Source organism: Alligator mississippiensis, chromosome 1, assembly GCF_030867095.1.
Source record: "Alligator mississippiensis isolate rAllMis1 chromosome 1, rAllMis1, whole genome shotgun sequence".
Taxonomy (NCBI): domain Eukaryota; kingdom Metazoa; phylum Chordata; order Crocodylia; family Alligatoridae; genus Alligator; species Alligator mississippiensis.
In genome coordinates this window covers 310,304,741-310,328,278 of record NC_081824.1, presented here as the reverse complement: position 1 = coordinate 310,328,278, position 23,538 = coordinate 310,304,741, and the positions used below count along the sequence as shown (strand labels likewise).

The 23,538-nt window shown below is 39.5% G+C and overlaps 1 protein-coding gene across 11 annotated transcripts in view; it reads right to left on the bottom strand.

The window, feature by feature from the left end:
* The window catches only part of DMD (dystrophin), a 2,172,325-nt gene that overhangs the window by 443,238 nt on the left and 1,705,549 nt on the right, over nucleotides 1–23,538 (bottom strand). For all 11 annotated transcript variants that reach the window (XM_059720821.1, XM_059720816.1, XM_059720817.1 and 8 more), the window contains 2 exons: nucleotides 15,330–15,541; nucleotides 5,705–5,859 (listed from right to left, as the gene is read on the bottom strand). In XM_059720821.1, coding sequence (XP_059576804.1) covers nucleotides 5,705–5,859; nucleotides 15,330–15,541 — 367 coding nt within the window. The remainder of the gene's footprint in view (nucleotides 1–5,704; nucleotides 5,860–15,329; nucleotides 15,542–23,538) is intronic.

Here is a 23,538-nt window from a genome sequence, read left to right as displayed (position 1 = left end):
CTCAAAAACTGTAGACTCAAAAAGCCAAAGCTCTGAATTGGTTTCTAATCAGTTACTGGATAAGAGCTGGAAAGTTACTTTTTTATTTTTTAAACTCTACAGATTCAGAGTATGTCACTAGGCTAGAAAAACATTTAGAGTCGGCCCTACTTCACTTCTGGGAGGTATATGATGACATTTAGTTGAAGTGAACCCTAATTGAACAGGACCATCGTGTTTCTATTGTATTGTTTGTATTAATGCCAGGATTGAGAACATGTTGCTGTTTGAGTCATCAGCTTAACTTTCGATTAAAGTTAACAGGATTTAAAGTTAAGCAAACATTTGAATGGATTATTGGAAATGAAATATGCTTAGAATGAAATATTCACTTAAATTTTATTTGAAGAATTAGTAGGGTCTATCTACAACAAGAGATGTAGTAGTGGGGAAAAAAATAATTTAATTTCTTTGTGGGGTTGACAGAAAAGAAAACAAAGCAGAAATACCTCCATGGTGCAATAATATGCCTTTTTACATCCAAAATAGATTTGATGGTTATTTCCTTCATTCCACCTTTCTCTCTAGAGCACGTTTTAGTTTGGTTGCTTAATTTGTTTTTGCTAATTCAGGCAACGCAGACCACTTTCTCCTTAATTGCCTCTGCTTAGCAAATAATACGCTTATTTCTGGAATAGTTAATGCTTCTGAAAATAAGAGGACACATGTTTAAAAGTGAACCTGGTGCTTGCCCAGGTAATCAGCACATGTGCCTCTAGTGTGCCTTTCCAGCTACAACTACCAAAAAAGAATGAGGAGGCAAGAGGGATGCACCCATCACACACTAACGAACTTGGCTATAACAGGAGCTAGAGTGTCATTTTCATTATAGTTCAATGTTATAAAACAAAATGCTAAGGCAAAGGGTAAACACACAGCAATCAGTTGCAAATCCAGCTAAGCAAACCAAAACACAAGCTGGCAGATGTTGCCTTAATGACTGAAATACTTCCTTTGGCTCAACTATCACCAGCAGATAAAGAACAATTTTACTGGTACTTGCCTGTTTCTTGTAATATTAGTCTATGTTACATGGACAAAATGGCTCACATGATTTATACTGACATGCAATTTTAGCATTAACGTTAATTTTACAGAAAAGATCTTAAGGAAATTAAATCATGTCTTTCTTCTCCCTGTGAAAATTCCTTTTTGGGGTCAATAACCCCTAAAGTAATAACCCCTAAAATAAAAGTGTCAAACTCATCTGGCCCCAAGGGCTGGATGAGTGTCCCTGAGCTGGTCTGTGGGCTAGACTAGGACCTACTTCCTGAGGAGTGGCTGTGGTGCCAGGTCCGGCCTGTGCACCAAAAGCAGTATGCACTAGCCCCCAGCACTGGCACAGGGCACATGCTACCCATGACATGTAGTCTGGGCCCAGTGCTGCAGGCAATACAAGGGAATCTGGGATGCTGCATACAGCCTGCACTGTGTGCAGAGCTCTGGCCGACCCCTAGGCCATGGGCAGCATGCACTAACCCTGGGGCTCATTGTGCACATAACACAGGGAGGCTTGATGCAGGCTTCACGTGGCAACCCTGGACCACGTGAAGCCTGGACAAGCTACTTTCAATATATAACGGTTGACTTGGGTATCTTTAAAGCACAATCCGACAAATCAAGGCTCATATTTCTTAGCCAGTACTCCCTCATTAAGTCATTTCAACAGTACTTAGGCATAAAAGAGTTTCCCCAAAACTGTTTTGATCTTTTGAACATGTGCAGTTCTCTCAAAAATCACATGTATTTGGGTAGAGATTTGGCTTATCAAGGCACCAGTTACGGAGAGAAAATATATAATTCACCTGTCTCCCAAAAGTAAATGATGGCCTACACTTAAAGAAAGATGCACTTATTTTGCTCTTACAAGAAGCATGGGGGGGGGGGCGGGATGTCTCAGGCAGTATGACATCCGTGGTGACCTGCTTTGACCTGCTGGATTCTCTAACACCTGACACCTTCCCCCTTCTCACATGTCATGCCTTAATGTTCACAAAGATACATTTGGGAGACTGTCCTTAGATAGCCAGGTGGCTGCTTTGGAACCCTTTCTCTGTCATGGAGGTGTTTGTTCCTCTATCACTGGGCTCTCGGGCCCTCCTCATAGTTCCTAGGTCTGGCAGGAACCTGCGCAGGATTCACCCACAGCACCTTCACCAAGTGTCCTCAAGGGCCTCCTCCTGCCCCTTAGCCACTCCCAAGCTTTGTGGCCTAGTTACAGGCAAACATGAAAACATAGCAATTTCTTTCCATCTGACATTCACTCTACTCATGAGCTTCTTCTCCTGAGCTTGTTCTGCAATCATAGCCTGGGCCAGACTCCCTCTCTAGCCAGGAAATTGGGATGACATTCCCCCTGACTGCTCCCCCTTCCAATCACCTGACCCCCAACCCCTTATAACAGGGCCCAGGCACCACTAATCCCCTGTCCCCAGGTTTACTGCCCTTCAGCCCATGCTTGATCCCTCAAGCCTAGACTCACTCCGACTCACCACCCTGCTGTACTGTCTCTTAGAACAAGCTGCAAGGGGGTCCCTAGGATCCCATATGCTGGTCTGCCCAACAGACCATACTCTGCACTTGCCTGCAGCCATTACTTAATTAGCTATTTTGACCCCTGTTATGCTCTGTACAATTGGAAGTCTGCGTTGTAAAGTCTGACTTGTATAAACAGGAACTAGAATGAAAACTCTAATGAAAACTCTAATGAAAATTTACTATTTTTTTTTTACTCCAGCAAGCTGGCATTTGAATAATGCAGAGCCTTAATTCATTATGAGGGAGGTAAAGGAAAGAAATCTCTATGAGGTTCTTCTCAACGGCATTTCTTATCAACTGCTCTTTTAGGTATGGTAGGGTTTGCTACCACATGGAATGAGTTCATGAATTCATACTTTAAACTCTGTGCATACACATGAGGAATCAGCAGATATATAAAAGCCATCTTAGAGCCGGACTCCTACTTGTACACTGGTTCTTGCCTCTTGCTGACAGAGATTTCACCTCCCTTAGCTAGTCTTCCTTGCCACCAAAAGAAGACATGCCACAGCAGCACTGTGGAGAGACCCCAGGGCCAGAGTATTCTCCATGCTTCTTTTGCCCTGTTTTCAAGGGATAGTTGAGGATGAATAAGGACCAAATAATTAATTAAGTTCTTCCATGTTTAGAATGGAAGCCCAAGCAGTCTTGGGATCTGTAGACAATATGTGCAGATCCTCTGCACAGATACCATAATCTTATCATAGACAGTCACCTAAGGTTCTATCAACATTAAAAAATTACACTGATTCAATTAAACTAGATTCTAAATTTATTTAGGCTAACTGATGAAAAAAACATCAGTTAGGGCATGCACAAACTAATGTAACAGTAGATACAGTCCATACTGCTTTGTCAGTAACCCTAATTCTAGAGCAGGGGTCAGCAACCTATGGTCCATGGGCTGTATCCAGCTCACGGAGCTATTTGATCTGGCCTGCAGACTGTAGGTTTCCCTGTGCTGCTGTGGGTCTTGGTATTTCGCTGCTCATTCTGACCCAAGCTGAGTCATTCTGGCCCACAGACTAAAAATACTACCCTTTTTTGAGTCTGTAGACTCCAGCAGACTACTGAAAGAGAGAGAAAGACAGCCAGCCAGGCAGCCGCACAGACGGATGCTTACATATTAGTTCAAATGAAAGGGAGCTATGCCTGACAAACTAACCAGCTGGAACCACAGGACCCTAACCAGCAGCACAGCCCACAAGAGTATATTTTGAGCATATGCCCAAACTGATTCTGGTATCTTGAAGCTTAATATACCATTACAATAGCACTGTAGTTGTACAAACAATAATTTGCCTTTTCTTTTTTTTAAGGCAACAGGAAATTTCATACAAGATATCAACTTAAATGGAAGGTATTTAGCTTGCAAAGTCAATCACTCACAAACTAGGAAATATGAGCTTTAAAGTTGCCTTAGTTCTATCCTCTGACACTTTAGCAGGTGTCAGCTATGTAACTTAAGGACTTTTCTCTTAACAAAGGAGGATGTTTTAATGTAAGAACTTACCTAGAGTCTGAGCTTTAAGCTGCACATAGCTGTACAGGAACTTACACATGTTGGTCCCTATTTTGAAGAGCTTATGATGTGAAACTTCTTAGTATTCTGCTGACCTCCACATTGTGGAGCAATGACAATTCTTCCACTGTCCCCACACTTGTGAATTTCTATGGATATACACTGATACACACACACACACACACACACACACAAAGAGTAACATATACATACAAATTTGCTACATATACATATATATATATATATATATATAGAGAGAGAGAGAGAGAGAGAGAGAGAGAGAGAGAGAGAGTGTGTGTGTGTGTGTGTGTGTGTGTGTATGTAGTGATAGCATATACAAATTCACAAGCGTGAATAGATAGATAGTTTTCTAATAACTTGCCTCTCTGAGTTAACCTTGGGTATCCTATATTGGGAAAGCAGAAGTCTCAAATATAAAGTTATTTAGGATGTTATAAGCTAAAAGCAACACTTGGAAATAATTCAGAAATCATCAACCAGTCCATGCAGTGCTCAGACCACCAGGATTAATGTACTCCTAACACAAAACTCTGTTCGATAATAATAAGCATCATTCTGTACTACCTGTTGCTTTACGTCACCATAGTCTATGCTCAAGCACAAGGCATGTCCGTCTTTACAGGTTGTTTTGTAACTTTCACTATGCAAACACATTTCCTGAATTCGTTGCATATTTAACTAAGTTGTCTTTTCTGACCTTGTTCATAAACTTTAATTAAAAACATTTTAAAAAACTCATTCAGTTCTGGGTTTGATTGTGAGCTATAAAACTTAATTCAAGCTACCAAAGAGATTAAAGTAACTTCAACTTAATTTTTTATGTATCTCATTTAATGTACAACAATATAAAGCTATTTTATTGCTTTAAGTAAAGTCATTTTTACTCTGCAAATTCTTCTGTACAGATTTTACATGGGATGATTCACAGTTTGCTGACAGACTATAAAAATAGCTTTTGGTAATGAATTGCTATCTAAACCAAGCACTGAACTACAAAATTTAATTGAGAATGCTTTCATCAAGAATCTAATCTGAAAAGTCCCTGGCTATGTAGATTTTTCTCACAGATATAGTATAATGTTTCCACTGTGAACAACGTATCTGTAGGATGAGTCTGTAATTTTCATGTTCAATTTATGGCACTGATGACAATAGTATGGAAATTAAGATACAGAGATAATACTTTGAAACTAAACTGCTTAAGTACCTCTCAAAGTTTCTGGGACACACAATAAGTTAAATTAGTAGCATGAATAGGAGTGCACAAAAACAACAGCTGCTACCATTGCCATCCCTACCAACACAGCAACTGTCACCAAGCTGGACACTGCCATTGCCTCTGCTACCTGATTATTAAAATTCTGGTATTAATTAACATTGTTTAGCAATGTGGTTAATGAGTAATAGCAGGTTAAAACTGGCAAGAGATAACACTTCATTTCAAATAGGGATTCCCCATATTGCAGTATTCTAGAGAGAAGCATCAGTTTCACCACCTATATCTTAACATAAATATAAGCCAAGTCCAACAAGGCAGTTCAGTAAAGAATAATAACAGTTATAGCACTAGAAATGTTATCATACCTTTTATTAATGGTATCCCAAGTGGTATTAATGTTATCTGTTACCAGTTGTACTTTTCTGGTGTCATCTGTTGAATAATCACGGAGCAACTTAAGTGCCATGTCATTTGCTACATCCACATTTATTTGCCACTGCCGCAACTCTTTAGAAAATTGCTGAAAAACAAAGAAAACAAATAAATCAATCACAGGTTACTGTGATTAAAAAATGAATATACAATAAGGTTTAGAAAAAGTAGTTAAAACCTTTAAAATCTTCCCGATAAAAGAGGATCTTCTGACTCCTAGCAATAACTGAAATAGTTTTTTTCCCCTCAGATCTGCTGACTGCTAGGGTTAGAATGTATTTTTAGTTATGGGATATAAGACTGCAATACTACTGAAAAGTGTCTGACGGAGCTAACTACCAAAACCTTCAGTTCCAGATAAAATGTGGCAGCTGAAATTGTTAAACCAGTGATCAGAATATTGATTATTCTCTTTTTCAGAGTTAAATAGATATATACATTACTGTGCCTTTTGACTATTTTTGTCTTTGTGATGGTGAATTATGCTGGGAAATAGGAAAAAATATAGTAAAATAATATTCTGTCATGTCTAATTTGTTACAATGTGACATACACAAAGGCTTGGACAAACAGTACATTTGTTCACTTTTTTTTCATTTTATTAACTTAGTGAATTGTTTATGTAATTAGTGCCATCTACTGGAACAGAACTAAACATGCATATAGGAAAATAACGTACTGGGTAAATTTAACAGTGCATTATTATAATGTTGATTAATTACCTTTCCCTACTTTTTCTGGAAATAGTTATAAAAAGCATTAAAAAAATTAATATTGCTCCGTGGTTTTTTAACTTTTAATATAGATGTAGATCGGGGTGTGCCAGAGTGTGGAATGCAAAGTCATTTTGCTTGGCATGCACACCTTGGTGTGGACGGCAGGAAAGGGGCCAGGGCTACACTGCCACAACAAGAATCAGGCCCCTTGTGGCTCCCCTACCATCTGCCCCTGGCATGCCAACATCTTACAAGCAGAGTTTGGGGGTGTTTTTGGCACTCTGTACAAAAACGCCACCAACCCCTAAAAAAGGGGAATCTAATATTTGTTGCAATGATAAAACAAATTCTATACATCTTCCCTGTTTGTCTAACTAAGGAAACAACTGTGAAAACCCCTGCCTCCATCTTGTGTAATAAGTAAAACAAAATAATAAAACAATAAAATAAAAAAAAAAAATCAAAGAGCAGTTACTATCCAGGAGATCAGCTCTTAGTTTTCGACAGATCCACAAGTTGTCAAAATACAAGTGAAAAGGTTTGCTACAGTTTTCCAGAAAAATTCACAAAGAAATGATTACCAGAAACAGTGGCTGGCTACATAATTTAGAAAGTTCCCACCCACAGAAAATAAAGAGTGAGGTATGACTTTCTATCATAAAGTTTTGTGCTTTAATAGGAAAAAAATCTCTATAAATATCAATATTTCTTTCCCCCTCTCCCACAAAGTGATGTTCATGCTGAAGGCTGGATTTGATTCAGCTAATGAAGTCTTCACATAAAACTAATCACAAGTAAGAAGTGAAGTCAAGATTTATCCCTCATGGCAAAGACTGAATGTCAAGTACAACAGACAACTTAAGCATTGAGTGCAATAACATGCTCACCTCATAAAGTTTGCAGATTAAGGATAAAGTTATAACGGTTTTGAAATTCTAATCAAGCTTCAAAAGAAGCCCCTATTTGGGCAGAGGGGTATTGTAGAAATGTAGTAAAAATGTTTTGATACAGATCCAGCCATAGCAGCTTTAACCTTATTCTGGATTTATGCTGAAAGCTGCCCCTAGTTGACCCAGTGGTAAATGCATACCTAATCAATCAGGCTGCAGAAGTCAAAGGTAGCCAGACACGAGCCACATCATGCCTTGCTGCTTGCTACGGAAACTGGTGTGCCTTAACAAGGCTAGCCCGCTGAGCTGCTATTAAGATGATCTTTCACATATTAACCTCATGGAGCTGGTTTCTTTCACCTCCATAAAGAGCTCTAGATTCTCCTGCCTGCTTTAATACTGCTAGAGCACCTGATGGTCCCTCTGATTGGAAAGAAGGAATTGCAAGGTAGGACTTCCTAAGAATCTTCTAAAATTTAAGGTTCAGAAGGTACTACAGGATTTTAAAATCCATGGAAATAAGAGATGTGTATTCTTTTTTTTCCATTTGTAGGAGCCCTGAATTTCAGAGCAGTGAGTAGTTGAGAAACCAATTTGGCCCTGTAAAAGGTTTATTGCACCTACTATAGATGCATCTTTAAAGATCAGAAAGGTAGCAATCTGACTACATTCCTTAAACAAACTGTTGTGGCTGGTATGTGAAGGATTGATTATTATCATTACTATTTTGGAGCCTTTATTTCATGAGCTCAAGTTCAGGCTAATTAATACTATTTGCAACAACTCCCCATATAAAGTGTGGCCTGGCCTTACTCTAGCTTTTCCCTGTCTATATATCACATAACATCCTTATTCTCTCTTTCTTTCTCTCCCCCATTGTCATACTATGTTCTGTTGGAATTATTTTTTAATGTTATCTACATAGTTGTAATATTGCAACCACAAAAGTATTGTAGGTGAATAATTTACAGTGCTTTAGAGATACAAAAGTATTAAAAAAGCTCTGTCCACACTGTAGACTAGTGGCCTGTAAATCTGTACCTTTTTTCCAGTCCCATGTGAATTTAAATTAACCAATAAACACCTCATAAGTCGGTTTTATAATGAAAATACTGACAGACCCGTTACCCCAAGTGCTGACTTTCATCATTAACTCTGAGTCTAATCAATTAAATCCCCGACATTACTAAGCAACAATACCATTCAGAAAAAAAGTGAAAAATATAGGGAGCCCTATCTGAGGAAACAATTTGCATATTTCAGTGTCCTGGAAATGGTCATTTACTCTTTCCAGGAACTCTGAAGCATACAGGTTATCTCACTCCTGCTCAGTCCTTTTCACATAGTGTAAAGTGTTGTGTTGAAGGTTTTATCTTCCAAGCCTATTAGAATACCCTTATTTTTTATCCTAACTGACTTGGTGTAACTTTTTTTTTAATAATTAAATGAATGATGTACACTTTCTTTCTTTCTTAACTTTTTCCATGTCCCCTTTTTCATTCAGCTACTTTGGAATACGTTAAAAAAGGCGACTCAAAGTACTTCCAGTACCTTAAATTTCATTATGATATTTTATAAGGAGTTCTCTTTGTTCTATCTGTATCATCTCTGGAATTTGCTGACTTTATTAAAAAGGCTTAAAGAATTAGAGATGTGCATTCATCATGCTGCTTATGTATATTTTAAATTTTCTTTAATTAGAAGATACTAATTGCTATGTTATTAGTTGGAAAGTCTGGGTAATTAAGGATCCTTAATTAAAAATAAGAAAGGAAATGAGATGGGTTTTCATTCTATCCATGCATCACCCAAAGGAATAAGATTACTATACATAGCAACTCAACTATAGCAATACATACATACAGCACCATTCAATTTGGGCCATGCAAATTCCTATAGCAAATGTTTATATAATCTAAGTCTTCATAAATTACCGTCTTCTTATCCTTTCTTTGGACTATTTTCATCATATATTTGGTTCTTAAAGAGGTTTAACTTTTCCTCATACAGTATTTTTTCCCACTTTATATAGTGCTGTAGATACCTTTTTAAAAATATCCCACTGTCCTACCAGAATTAGCATGGAGCATTATGCACATAGTCCTAATGTAGTTCTCTGTATGTACACTGGTATACACATGGTATTTGCAGTGGCAGGGAAGCACCCCTGGCTCAGCACCAGACCCCCAGCTGGGGTCTGCCTGGCATGCGTGGTGGGGCAGGGGCTTCTCACCCCACCACAGCTGGACTAAGATCACCCCAGACCTATCCCTTCCTCAGCTGTCTGGCTGAGGAAGGGGTTGGAACTGCATTTGGGTATCTTTGGCAATGGCCAGAAGGCTGGGAGGTGTGCTTTATTTTCCCCCAGCTCCTGATATGGGCCACACTAGGGGTCTGGCTGTCTTACTGGTTTCAAAAATGGACATTAGTTCACTTGCTTATTGGTTTAATCTATGCAGTTTAGAGAATGGTATAGAATAGATTAATAGACTCTGCACAGAATGCAAAGTTCGAATGGATTCAGCCTGGGGCTGTCTGTACTTAGCCCAACTGATCCAGGACGGTAGAAGATTATGTTCTACTGAACCAAACAGGGATCCAGGGAGAAAGCTGTAGCTCAGATACATTTTTTTCTTTAACTTAAAAAAATCTCAGAACCATAGAAACAGTTGTGGTTTATATATAATTCTATCTTTATGGCACTGTATATGCATGTGCTTTAATTCCCTGTTTTTATAAAAAAAGAAGAAGAAAGTAAATGGGCTATTGGTTCTTTTTCATTATTAATTTTAAAATATAGCACAGAATGTAGAAACAGATATCATTCTTACCAAAATAACAGATTAATAGATTATAGGGCCCGCTGGAAGGGACCACTAATCATCTAGAGCATTTTAAACTGACCTCCTCTTAACACAGATCATAAGATGTCTCTGCATTAATTCTTGCCTGAACTAGACAATGTCTTTATTAAACATCCACATTTCATTAAATAATTTCCACTAGTGGAGAATCCACCAGAACTCTTGGAAGGCTAATTATATATGGTGTTAACAATTTATGACTGATTTCTAATCTGAATCTGTCTAGCTTCTGTGGTCATTGGAATTTGTAACACCTTGTCTGCTATTATTAATTTATTCTCTAAGGACCTATGATCAAGTTATACTGTAAGCTGCTCAAGCTCATCGGGTTGAATTCATGGAGTCTTCCATGACCCCCATGTTTTCCAGTTTTTTAATGATTCTCATGGCCGTATTCAGGAATTTTTTTATCCAATTTATTTATGTTTGCTGTGAACTGGATATGCCTCACTGGAGCATTGATCAATATATGTTGCTTACATAAAGGCTTTGCTAAAACATTGGCCAGAGTAGGCCTCACCAGCAAACCTGACTGATACACGAAGTCCTCACATAAACAAAACTTGGCAGGCTGACATGCCAAGAAATGGGAGGGAGAGGATGATGGTACAAGATAGAATAAATCCAGTACCAGGATGATAAGGTTGGAACAGGAACACCCAGGTCAGAAGGTACAACAAGCCCACAGCACAGGATGGTTTGTAATGTTCAGTATGTAGATGAAATGCAATACATAACTTGTTTGGATCATTGTATAAAAGGAGAATTGGCAAGCAGAGAAACTTTGTAGCAGCCTTGGGGAGCCTGTGTAATGTTGTGCTGACTTCCCTGTCACAGGTACAAAATGCCTTAGCATGGTCTGATGTGCTTATTGGGCCAAATTGCGTTAGGGCTGTGCTCATAGACAATAAATCTGGTTGAATCTTTGCCACTGAACTGAGTCTGTGGTCATTCTTTCAGACATTTTTTGTCCTTTATAAGTAATTTCTTAACTTAGTCTGCTACACTAATAGTTTGTAGTCATCATAGAAAAAAATAGAGAACAGGATTATTACTGTAAATTATAGTGGAAAAGCAGACTCTCAGTGGGATTATGGCATTTCTGGCCCCTCCATGCTTTTACTTGGCTCCCAGGATATTTTTTGCAGAGGAGTTTTTAAATTAAAATTACATTAATTTTAAGTAAATGAGTCCAGGACTAAATTTAACTCTTAAGTAAAAGAAATCAGAAAGTCTTAAGTCATCAAAATCTTTAGGACCAGTTACAGATTTCTGTTTTACATTGGCTTGGCAAAGGTGGTGGTGTTACTAAGGACTTGCTGATTATTTTTGGCCTTCACAGGAATAATTTGTACCAACCTACTGGCATTACAGGCAATCTCAATTGACTTCAGCATGCTTTGGATAAAACACATGACAACTAGGTTAGTGACTTCTTGCTGCCTAAATGCCTGTATTCCTTAACACTACATCTCTTCATAGAACAGAGTAGATGCATGCAGTATGTATGTCTGCAGGGTTTTGGCTGTGTCCCAAGTTTGGCTGTATCTTTCCTCATGTATAAATGAACAGAAGAGGCTGTTTGAATTTTGCTCAACACAAGTAATATCAAACCAACTGAAACTTAAAACACAAAAGAGGAGCCATACACATTCAGAATATTTAGGGACAGGACATCAAAACACCCATGTATGCCAGGGCACGGATAACTTCATGTATTTTGTAGGGCCTATTTATTTCTAGATCGTTCAGTTCAGATACTATTGAATAAAAGAAACCTAAATCAACTAAGCTCAAACAAGATTTCAGTTTTCTTTTGAATTCATGTACGTTTATCTCAGCCAAGCACAAAACAGCTAATGCAGTCACATCTGAGGAGCTTTTATGCAGGATTTGACACAATAGGAATCACAAGGCAGACAAAGAGATTTCTCATCAGAAGCCTGGGGAAAAAAAAATTAAAAAGAGACTCTCTTTCAGCCAGAGGTGAATTCTTTTTGGCTTGTGCAAAGAGGAAGGGCTATCAAAACTAAACAAATGAAAGTAACTTACAGTGATTGGGTCCCTGAAGCCGTAGGACAATAGACAATCTATCACCACGTGGACCAAACAAAGCAAGGGTCTGGCTGTGTTTGATAATATGACTGTTTTCCATAAAAATATTATAATATGTCATTATGTCAGTAACTTTTGGGCTCAAGGTGCAAAGTTGTTTATTATTTTATTTGTCTGTGTATTAACCCATACAGTCTCCTCATTTACATTTTTTCAATCATTTTTTTCCTTTTTTTAACAAACATCATTTAATCAAACACTTTTTCATGAAAATATATAGGTTTTTACTCAGCTTTTACTAGGACAGTTTTTGAGGCCCAGAATATAATTTTGCATCCTCTTAAGAAATGAAAATCTGGCACATTCATTTATGCAACATCTGTTTCAGCACCAGTCTTAGTTGCTAATGTACTTTGCATTTGAAATGCAAAATATTTTTAAGAAGTATTGACTTGAGAATCTGTTCCTACTTGATTCATGAATTCCTTGTTTTAAAGAACTTGAGCCTTTGCATAGAAGCTTACATTGTTGAGGTATTTTATAAAACCAAACACTGCAGGCAGAAGTCAGCATTCTAGCTCAGAGACAATGGCAAATGTGTCTCATCTGCTGAATGGAAGTGGGATACACAATCTCTAACTCTTTCCAGTACATTAATGAGTGATTGTCCTTATTTGCAATAATCCATCCTACCCAGACCCATCAGGTAGAATCCAATGAGAAAGATTTTCCAGTTCCTAGCTCTAAGACAAAAAAAAACTGAAGGATTTGTACTGTTTTTATACATGCGCTGGGCAAATTAGAAGGCAGTTTTTGTATATACTTTGCAGGATGGTGGAAACTCATTAAAAATAGACGTTAGTGTTGATGATAGGGTGGTAGCTGGCAGATCCGGAAAGTAGTCTTGCATTTATGTGTATTGAAGGTATGGATTAAAAGGTTGGTTGACTGTGTTGCTTACCAGAAAGTTAGATATTACCAGTTTGAGTCAATGTTCCTTATTTTTAATTATAGGGTATGTCACTAGACCCAATAAGGCTCTCTCTTACAGCTCAAAGCTAAATGGCATTAAAAAACAAAACAAAACAAATGTTCCCTCTCATCCTAACAAGTACGGCACAATCTGGTTTCACTGCTAATCAAACGAGGTGTTCTGTCTCAGGGTAACTTCATGTGTGCTGAACATGCTGAGGCAAAAATAGAGTTGAAGACCATGTGTTATAACAGGGGTGGACAAATAGCAGGTCTGGCTGGCAGCTGGACTCCGTTCCCCAGCTGCTGTCTGCATCGCTCCAGACAGATTGCATGGGGACCCCAGGAGCAGCAGGCAGGTGTGCAGCAGGTCGTGGCTCTGCCCCAGCTCCAGACCACGCTGTCATTGCTGCAAGATCCCAGCCCTGGCAACAGCCCCTGAGTAACTTCCTACCCAGCCACGTGCCCTAACACTGCTGTTCAGGCTATTCTCCATGGAAACCCTGGCCCCATGCTGTCATGGGTTTGCTGCTCTGGGAGTCTGCAAGGAAACCGGCCTCAGCGACACCGGCAGAGGCTGTTGCTGAGTGGAGTCTACTGCAGGCCCAATCCAGCTTCTGGGCTGGACTTTGCCCACACCATATCCTTTGCCAGGAGTTGGCCTGGGTTTACTTGATGGCAAAACAAATGCAGCTGATTTTCACTAGATAATTTACATGCATTTATTACTCTGGGGCAACTAACACACAGTTATTAGCTGCTAAGACATCCTTAAGGAGTAGCACAAGGATTGCCTATACATATGCTCAAGGGCAGGAGGCCAGGCACATTTTAAATCAGGGAAGTTCCTGGAAAGCCATTGTAATTAAAAGAGCTCATCATCATATGTTTTAAGTCCCTGCATATTTCAAAATGGCCATATAAAGCTCATTCAAGAAAGTTTAGATAAAGTGTCCCCATGACCATTTTGAAATGCACGGGGGCTTAATACACATGACAATGAGGCGACACTGGAGCGTTCTAATTAGAACATGAACGAGTACTTTTATGGGCACCCAAGATTTCCCACTCTGCTGTACCAGTGTGTTGGCTGAAAAATGTCAAATAAGGGTGCAGACAGAATTGCAGCTCCCAGCTGTAACTCCAAACAACTTCTGCAAAGTGTTCTGAGTTGCAATGTTACCCCAGACCAAACAGAAGTTCACTGCTGGTTCCAGGGGGAACAGAATTTAGCTACTGGCTGGGAGCATGCAGCTGGTTTCCCCTAGCAACAGCGGCAGCTCTCTGCCAATGCGCATTGTTTTCAGAATGGGAGGGGGAAAAGGCAGCAGAGGGAGCTTGTGCTTGGGGCTTCCCAGCTGGTGCTGAAGGGTGGGGTGGGCAAATTGAAGCTTTGGGGGGTGGGGAGGCTCTAATTCACCCACACAACTGTCCGGAGCAGGGCAGGGCTGAATAAACCCAGACTGAACTCCCTTGGCTCCCTTTCCCTCTTCCCATTCTGAAAACAGTGACGGGCTGGGAGCTCCACAGATGCAAGTTACAGAAGACGATACATTTTGAAACATCTTCATCTGATACCTCATGCAACGAGGGGTCAGATTTTTACCCAATCAGCCATTTTGGAAGCTGTTTGCAGCTGTGCACTTGTGTTTGGTCACAGCTATAAACTGCTTTCTCTGGCTAGATCGGATGAAAATTGTCACTTTTGTCCTTACCCTAGGTGATAAACTATCAAGTGAAAGGACAGTTTAGTCTCAAGGGTCATCTAGTCTTTAGCCTCACTGCTAAGAACACCAACTAAAGTGCCAATAGTAAGGATGAACTTGGAGATTGGTATGATGTAAAGTACAGATTTAGTGACCAACACAACTTTTACAGTTGAGAGGAGAGGCGAAGGTGATTGGAAGGGGACACTATCTGGTTTCGGGTTACTTTCCATGGCCTGAACTACCCAAACCTTTGATAATTTTTTCATTAAATAACTTATTTGGGTGAAGTAGAAACATTTTCAATATTTTGATTATCTTTCTGTAACACAAATCTTCCTTTTTCAATAATAACCTTAAGTTCGGTGTTCTGTTTTTTCAGAGCATCCACAGTGTATGAAATCTCCTTCCACGACTCAAGCTTGGCTTTGGCTTGTTCTAGAACCTGCTCAGCTTCCTGTTTCGCTTCCAGCCACTGCGTTGAATCCTTTAACATTTCATGTAATTGCTGTCTTCGGTTTTGAAGGCGTCCCTGAACTTCGTCCCACTGACTCTGTATCTTTTCAACTGGTGAAACACAAAGGCAAAGTCCAAAGTGAATCACTCAAATAATTATTTTTATTTTTTTAACGCAATAGTTAGAAATATTAAAATATTAATGTTGCAATCCACCTTGGAAAGCTCTTAAGATAATTTTGAACTGTAACTAAAATATAAATTAATAAAGGAGAAGAAATAACTGTGGGAGGGTGTGGACACCCTGATGCATATGTAGACAGAAATGTTAGGTTCACATTTCAATAATGACAGTAAGAATCATAAAACAAAATCATATTGCAAAAAAAGAAAAACAGTTTACACATTTTGCTTATACAAAATAAAGCTGAAGTTAGTGTTTTTGATTAATGCTGAAGTTAGTGTTTTTGAGGACTTCTGTAGCCTTCATCTTAACATTTATTACTAGATGCAATCAATAGTTATGCTTTCCTTGACCAGTTAAGACAAATATTAGTGGAATCTAAAGTCTATCTACAAGTATACTTGCTAACTTTTTCATATCAGTTATAGAGGAAGGAATAGATTTCATTATTTGAGGGAAACCTAGCTTTGGGAAGCCTAATGAACTTGTGCAAATGGATGGATTGTACAAATGAAGATTGTAAGCCCATCTGAGGCAAAGGCATCTCCCCAAATAATATGGAATAATACAGAATAATACTTCTTCAACCAGACAAAGCTGTGGGGAAAAAATTGTTCTGTGCTTTATTAATAAGAAATATGTAATTTTTCCAAACCTATCAGACTTAGCCTCTTTATAGTTCACCCAGAAGCTGCCCCACATTATTTTAAAGCCAGTGGCCACCTTGTTTTGGCATTGAGAGCTAAGAATGCCTTGAGTGCTCTACAAGAAAAAACATTTTTCACTAGGAGGAATTACCAGACACTACTGCACCCCTCACAGGGTGGATTCTACAATGGGCTGTCTCTCAGGACTGAGGGAGAATCCTGCCCCATTATAAACATGGAGGTAAAAATCCTCCCATTGCTGCCTCAACTTCAACCTCTTAGAGGAGGGGCAAAAGAGCTTATTTTGGATCTACTCCCCAGTGTTTGAAAAGGGAAAAGTAATCCAATACTTCCAGTATCCCTTGCTTTTTCCTAGAATAGAAGACAGAAAATAAATGGAGGTGGGGGAGTGAATGAGCATGAGAGAATGGAGGAAAACGGAGAAACAGAATTAGTGAAGTTTTATGCACCCACACAGGGTGCATAAAACTAGATGGTCAAGGCTTCGAACAAAAGAATAACAATTATGTTTTAAAAGAACATTAAGCACTCTTATTTTAAAGAATAAAGGTTATGTCAGGAACAAGGGCAAGTAAGCAAGCTAGCTAGCCCCCAGCTGGCCCTAGTTACCTGAGTGCACCAGGCTGCTAGTGGCCTAATTACTTCCAGTTGGCATGCTGCTTATATGGACTTGGTTGCCTGCCTATAAGCAGCAGCCTTTCAATACCCAGTACTCTTTGTTTCTAGTTTCCTGAGTTCAGCTTGTTGGTTCCTACTTTCTTCTCCTCTGCATCATTGCTTGTTGGTTACCTGGTTTTATCCTTTGCTCTTAGTTTCAGCCTGCTTACCTTTTGCTCCTGATTTGCTAATCCTGACTTCCTTTGCTCCTGACCCCTGTTCAGACCCTTGTCTTTGAAAGCCTACTCCTAGCTTTAGTTTGGTAATTACCTATGTGCTAGTCCCTTCCAGCTAGAGCTGTCTGCTCTGAATGCCTTGGTTAGTGATACTGACCTAGATCCTTGCTTCCTGTTCCTGATCCCTGTAACCAGGGTGACTGCTGTACATACTTTGGCCTCCTGACCCACATGCTACTTAATGATCCACTGACTCACAATTCTACTCTGACCTTTGCTTCCAACCATGTCTGTTCCTGATTGCCTGCATTGCGACCCCCTAGGGAAGGGACAGACATTCAAGAAGCCTGAGCCTGAACTGATTCAATCTTTGTAGGTTAGTCTAACCTAGATAGGCTAAGCTGGTTTGTAACCAAACAGACCACCCAGAAATGCAAGCACATGCCTGCAGTGGCTCAGACTAGAAGCTGGGGTGATGCTACAGCAGCCCTCCCTTCCTTTCACAGAGCTGAGCTGAGGAATGGAGTGTTGCCAGGCCCCTGCAGGGCACTGTGACTAGTCCAGCAGGTAATGCTTATCACCCCTAACTCAGTGTTTATCACCCAATTAAGAAAACAACAGGACATTACCAGCTACCTGTTGATTCAGCACAGACTGTAGCCAGCATGTGGTCTGCTAGCTAATACACAAGCACCTCCTTAGCAAGGTAGAGGGGAAGGGGAAATTCCTGCTTAGCGGTGAGGGGGAGGGAGGAGAGAAGCCCACAGTCTTGCCAGAGCTCTAGCTAGGAAGCAGAGGGGAAGGGCTAGCCCTGCTGTGGAGCTGAGAGCCCTGCCCAGCCAAGAGAGCATGCCAGGATGCTGGGGGTATCTGGTTTATTTTAAACCAGCAAGGGGTCTGGGAGAGACATTGCATAAACCCATGTGAGCCAAATCAGTTAAGTCTGATACTACAATCAACCAGGTTTATCTCAAACTGGTTTCAGCCATTTTCAAATTGGTTTATATGCACTGAATATCTGTTCTGTTATAGGTTTAAACCAGCTTCTGATCACTTAAACCGGTGTATATGTAATGTCTGTCCCTAGCCCTAGAGACAAGACCCAGCGGCCCATGTTACATCTGAGTAGTCTCCTGGGCACTCAAAGAACTGCTGTTTATAAGGTGGTAGCCATGCCCATACAAGCAACTGGGGCTAGCTAGGAATAGATAGGTTGCTGGCAGCCAAGCCCACTTGGGAAATCAGGGCCAGCTGAGAGCTAATTAACTGGCCTGTTTTCCTGACTCCTGATAGCTTACTTCACAAATAATCTTTTTATACGCCACATTCAGGTTAGAATTCCAAGGTACACCTGCACAAGTGAGGAATTGAGGTGTTCAAAAAAAAAACAAAACACATTTAAAGTCTAATGGATGTGCTTGAGATGCTGATAACAAGTACAAATCAGTTTCAGGAAAAAAAAACCAAACAGTTGCTGCTTCTTTACTTATATTACAATTGTGGGGAATAACAACAATTCAAACTGAATTTGGCTATATCAAAAATTATTTTTAGGCCTCAGAAATCTTTCCATCAAAACTGTTAGGCCCCCTCTAGATGTTACAGGTATCATGCAATTATCTAGTTAATTGTGCAATTACCTTAAGACCAGCTACACATGCAAAGTATTCCAAGGGATGTGGTGCTTGCCCCTACCCTGGGGGTCTTCAAAAGGAGGCTAGACAGCCACTTAGCTGGGGTCATTTGACCCCAGCATCCTTTCCTGCCCATGGCAGGGGTCAGACTAGATGATCTGCTCAGGTCCCTTCTGACCCTACCAACTGTGAAAGTATCCCATCATAAAAAGCTCCAACCAGCTATCAAGTTAGACCTCAAAAATGTGTGCTAACTTTATAGCTGGCTGCTATTAAGTTTTAATTTTCATGCATAGCAGGTTCTCCCCTGTGGCTAGGAGCCCTGTTAGACACTACAACCTCCCAGTCCCTGGGGTGTATGGGTCCCTGCCATGGCTGGAAGCCCCCTCAGCTGAGGGGGCTCCCAGCTGTAGGAGCTTGCTTCTTGCCAGTTCAGGGGGAGTCGAGTAGTAAAATCTAATTTACAATTTCACAATCACACCTCTTGCCATACACGTGTGGCATGGCAGGAGGTGTAATAGCGCAGCTCATACGTTAAATCCCACTGTACTTTTACCTGCATGTGTAGAGGGGCCCTTTGACATAGAATTGTTTTCAAGTTTATTTTTTTTTAGTGAAAAGAATCTTTTTTCCATTGGCAATGTTGACATTTTATCAAAAAATATCTGAATGCCAAAATGTACTGGGGAAAAAATACAGTGTTTCCAATTTGGATATGGTACCACAGTGCTTAATGCTATTTTTCATTTAATTGTTTCATGCCCCATTCTTCACTATGGGTCAGGCTCCCTGGCTGATCACAATTTTCATGTGGGTGCCAGGAGCTCTCACGTCATGATGAACCACTTCCCCTTTCTGAAAGAAGAAACAATGGTGTGACATGGAAGATGCAATTCAGTCACGGAGCCCAACTTCAGAGGAGAATGGAAGCATGAGGCAAACAAATGGAGGTCCCATGAGCTCCCACAGGAGCATTTTCACATTTTCCCCAAATCGTTTGGTTCTCAAATTTTTGCTGAGAAATCAAGATTTGCTGCGAAAAAGAAAACTGTGTTTCTGCTAGCTCTATTACTTTTATTCTCACACCCAAAAGAAAAATATTCTTGATGGACCATCAGAGATTTGAAATACAGAAGGTTAGGGAAGTGGTGTCTCTCTAGATCATTACCCAGCGTAAGCAAACAAACTATTTAAAGCTCTCCTAAATATTTCACTTTGATACATTGCATCACTCATTTGTCCCAGAAAAGAAAACACATAACTGTAGAATAAACATATCACGACATTTACATAATTCATCTGGCCCTCCTGAGGTAGGCTTTAACTAATAATTAAATACCACAGATGACAAACAGAATATTAACAACCTAAAGGAGTTCAGAGATAGTTTATTAAAACAGAAACTAAAGGGGACTTCTATAATTAAGATACTCCTGATTTATTGTAAGGTAACACAAAAACAGCATATAAAAACACCAATGCATCACAGAAAGTTTACACATGCTAACTGTTGCATCTATGTAATTTTATACATATATATACACATACATACGTATACATACATACATATACATACATACATACATATATATAGACATAGAGAGAGGGAGAGGGACAGAGAGAGACATATATACACACATGCTCATGTATGTGTGTGAAAATGAAGAAAGGCACCTTTTTACCTCTTGAGATGAGCATACACAAGATTTCATCCCTGGACCATATCATAAATTCACTGATTTAGATAGTAAATAAATACGTTGGATCAGAGTATATGAAAGTGGGAGAAAAACACCTGCTTTCTGGTAGAAAATTTCTGTGCTGAAAAGAAGATGCCTCTGTTGCACATGCCATATAATAAGAGTTTGGGATGTCAAGGCACTTTTTCTAACTTGTGGATAACTTGTCAGATCAAAGTTGATTCCAGGGATGCATTGGACTTCAGTGCCCATAAGCCACAAGTCTGATGCTGGCAAATCAGCTATTTCAGGTAAGGTAAGTCAGAGCTTGCTAAATCTTTTAATCCTTATTAGGCACAGACATTTCTTTTAAAAGGTTTCCCTTAAAGTGGACCAATTATTTTAAAGGACTTCTGTAGTTATCCTGGGGTTTTATGTATGTAAGGGCATTTGATCACTGTACAAAATGGTTCCCCTGGCAGGATGCTTTTAGGAGGACATTTTTGGAAAAAGGAACTACTGAAGCACTTTCTATGAAAGGACTGCTGAACATCAGTAACAAGGCTGAGAAGGCAACTGCCTAGGGTTCGCAAGGGCCATTTCTACTGTCTTAACTTCATAAAATCCTGAAAGTTAAAATGAACATATGGGATTCATTTGGATGGACAAATGAGTAACTTTCCTCCCGTGACCCTTATCCAAGACCATGAAGAATTCAACCCTGGGAATAAGATGCAGAGCTCTGACAGTAGGAAGAACAAAAGAACCAATAACTTGAGAGAGGTGTTCCAGAAAGAAATTTGTCCAAGCTGAGTAAATAAAGGAGTTTGATCACTCCTCTCTTGCCCTGGGTCAAAATGCCTTGAATTAGATAAAACACAAAGTCCCTCACAATGGACAGAGACATTGGGAAGTGGATATGCGGTAGGAGACATGATAAATGGAGTTCTGAGCACTAAATAAGAGCATTAAAAAAAAAAAAAAAAAAAAAAAGAAATTAAGACCCCCACTACAAAATGTAGCACAGTTCCTTCTGTTGTATGTAGGAACACAATAATGTAGCGCAAAGAAGATCATTGTCTTTCATTTCCTTCTTACCATGGACCTTAGCTTCTATGGCTTTAGACAAATTAGAAACACCTAAACCATGAGAACAAACATACTATTAGTGTACTGTATAGTATCAAAATCACTCTATACTTTGGGCTGTACAAAATTAATAAACAACAGAATAAGAAAACCTGAAGTCCATTGTTACAAGTTTTGTTGTGCCTGATGTTCCTAGTTTAAGGCTGTTCGCCTCAGCCAAGTTCTATGTCAAATACCAAGATATTTCTAGCATGGTAGTATGCATCATGATCCCTCCCCTTTTTATTCCCAACTGTTGGAACCCAACGGTTGCCACCCTGGCTTGACAGAAAAGCAAAGTTAGTATTGACAGTGGTATTCAAAAGTCCTATTTCTTCCAACCTCCAATGTGGGTTTGACCACCCACCACACGAGACAAATTTGTCCAAACAGAGCCAAATCTGTCAAAAACAAACAAACAAACAAACAACCAAAAATACCCTAAAAACAAACAAAAAACATTTAGAACATTTTAAAACCAATACCTGTGTCAGTTATCTATGCTTTTATTTGTTCAGATACACAGATAATATTTGTGAATCAGAAAGTCTAGAACGAATATTTCATATCTAATGGCAAGAAGCAAGATAAAACATATATGTCCCTTGTTAAAACCCACTACATACTGATGTTATAATTATTACCAGCTTTACAACACCTAGTATATAACTAGGACAATGTTCCAGTATGGAACGTAATGTATAAAACATACAGTTAAAGAGAGTCCTTATATGTAGAATGTACATGGGGCAAAGCTGACAAACTGTATACAAGTATGCCAGAGAGAGAGAATAAAACCTCATTACCTGCCCCTACCCAATCAAAACAGGAGAAAAGGTCATTAGGAGAGTTTTTGTTATAATAGAGTTAGTCAATTTGTGGCACAATGAAAAAAAATCAGCTCCTCCTGTTAAAAATGAGGGGCTGATATAAACAGGGGTTGTTCTAATGAGTTTGTACTGCATATTTTACTGCTTACATCTGTGGGTTTTATAAAACTCAAATATCACACAAACTACCCTTTACCCTGTCCTAGTTCCTAGCATGCCAGTCAAACAGGACCAATTTTGCTGATACAATGTCATCTTTCACCCTATATACTCCATGGCAGAAAGTGCAGAAAATATGTCATCAGCCAAAGTAAATAGAAGAATTTATATGGCTGAGGACTGGTTAGGTGCCCAAGTGGCCTGTCCTGCTCACAGACCAGAAATGTTCCTTGAAGTTTTTATTTCACTGAATAGTGTAGACACAAGTCTCGAGTCTGGCAGTGGTAGCTTATAAAATTACAGGGTTCCAGGGATGCAATTGGTTTTGCATCATTAGCTACCAATGTGGGTGGATCTATGGTTTGGAAAGGGGGGTGCAGATAGTGTGGTACATCATCACACATTTTTTCTCCTGTTAAAGAGTAACTAGATGCTTTACAAATATGCTAGGGAACCTAGCACTATATTATTCACTAAGATCAAAGCAAAAGCAAATATAACTTTATTGGAATGTGCACTCACTTGCTAGATCAGAGGGGGCCAACCTTTTTGGCAGCCAAGTCACATATTAGCTCACTACATTCCCCAAGTTCCCTCTAGTCCCTTTTCCTTACCCAGTCTGCTGCTCAGCTTTCTGCTCCCTTCCCTGTGTTTTGGACCATACTAGTGCTCTGCTTTTTGCCTGATCTGATGCTCTACTCTGCTTCCTGCCTCATCTGACACAGTGCTGCCAGTCCTCTTCCCAATGTGCCATGTGCCACACAGAGCTCATGTTACAGTTAACCCCCCCCCAAAAATAGTCAAAATATATTGTTTCTTTAGTCCTGTAGTCATTACAGTTAAATGTATGTCCCTTATTCAGATTTGTAAAACAAAACTAGCCTTCTTGAGCATCTTGACAGTATATAAAAAATTCAGAGTCCCTTTTCCCACACCTGAGCTAATGTTTATCTGAGTTAATATTACCATGCCTGAGCTAATATTTTTAGCTAG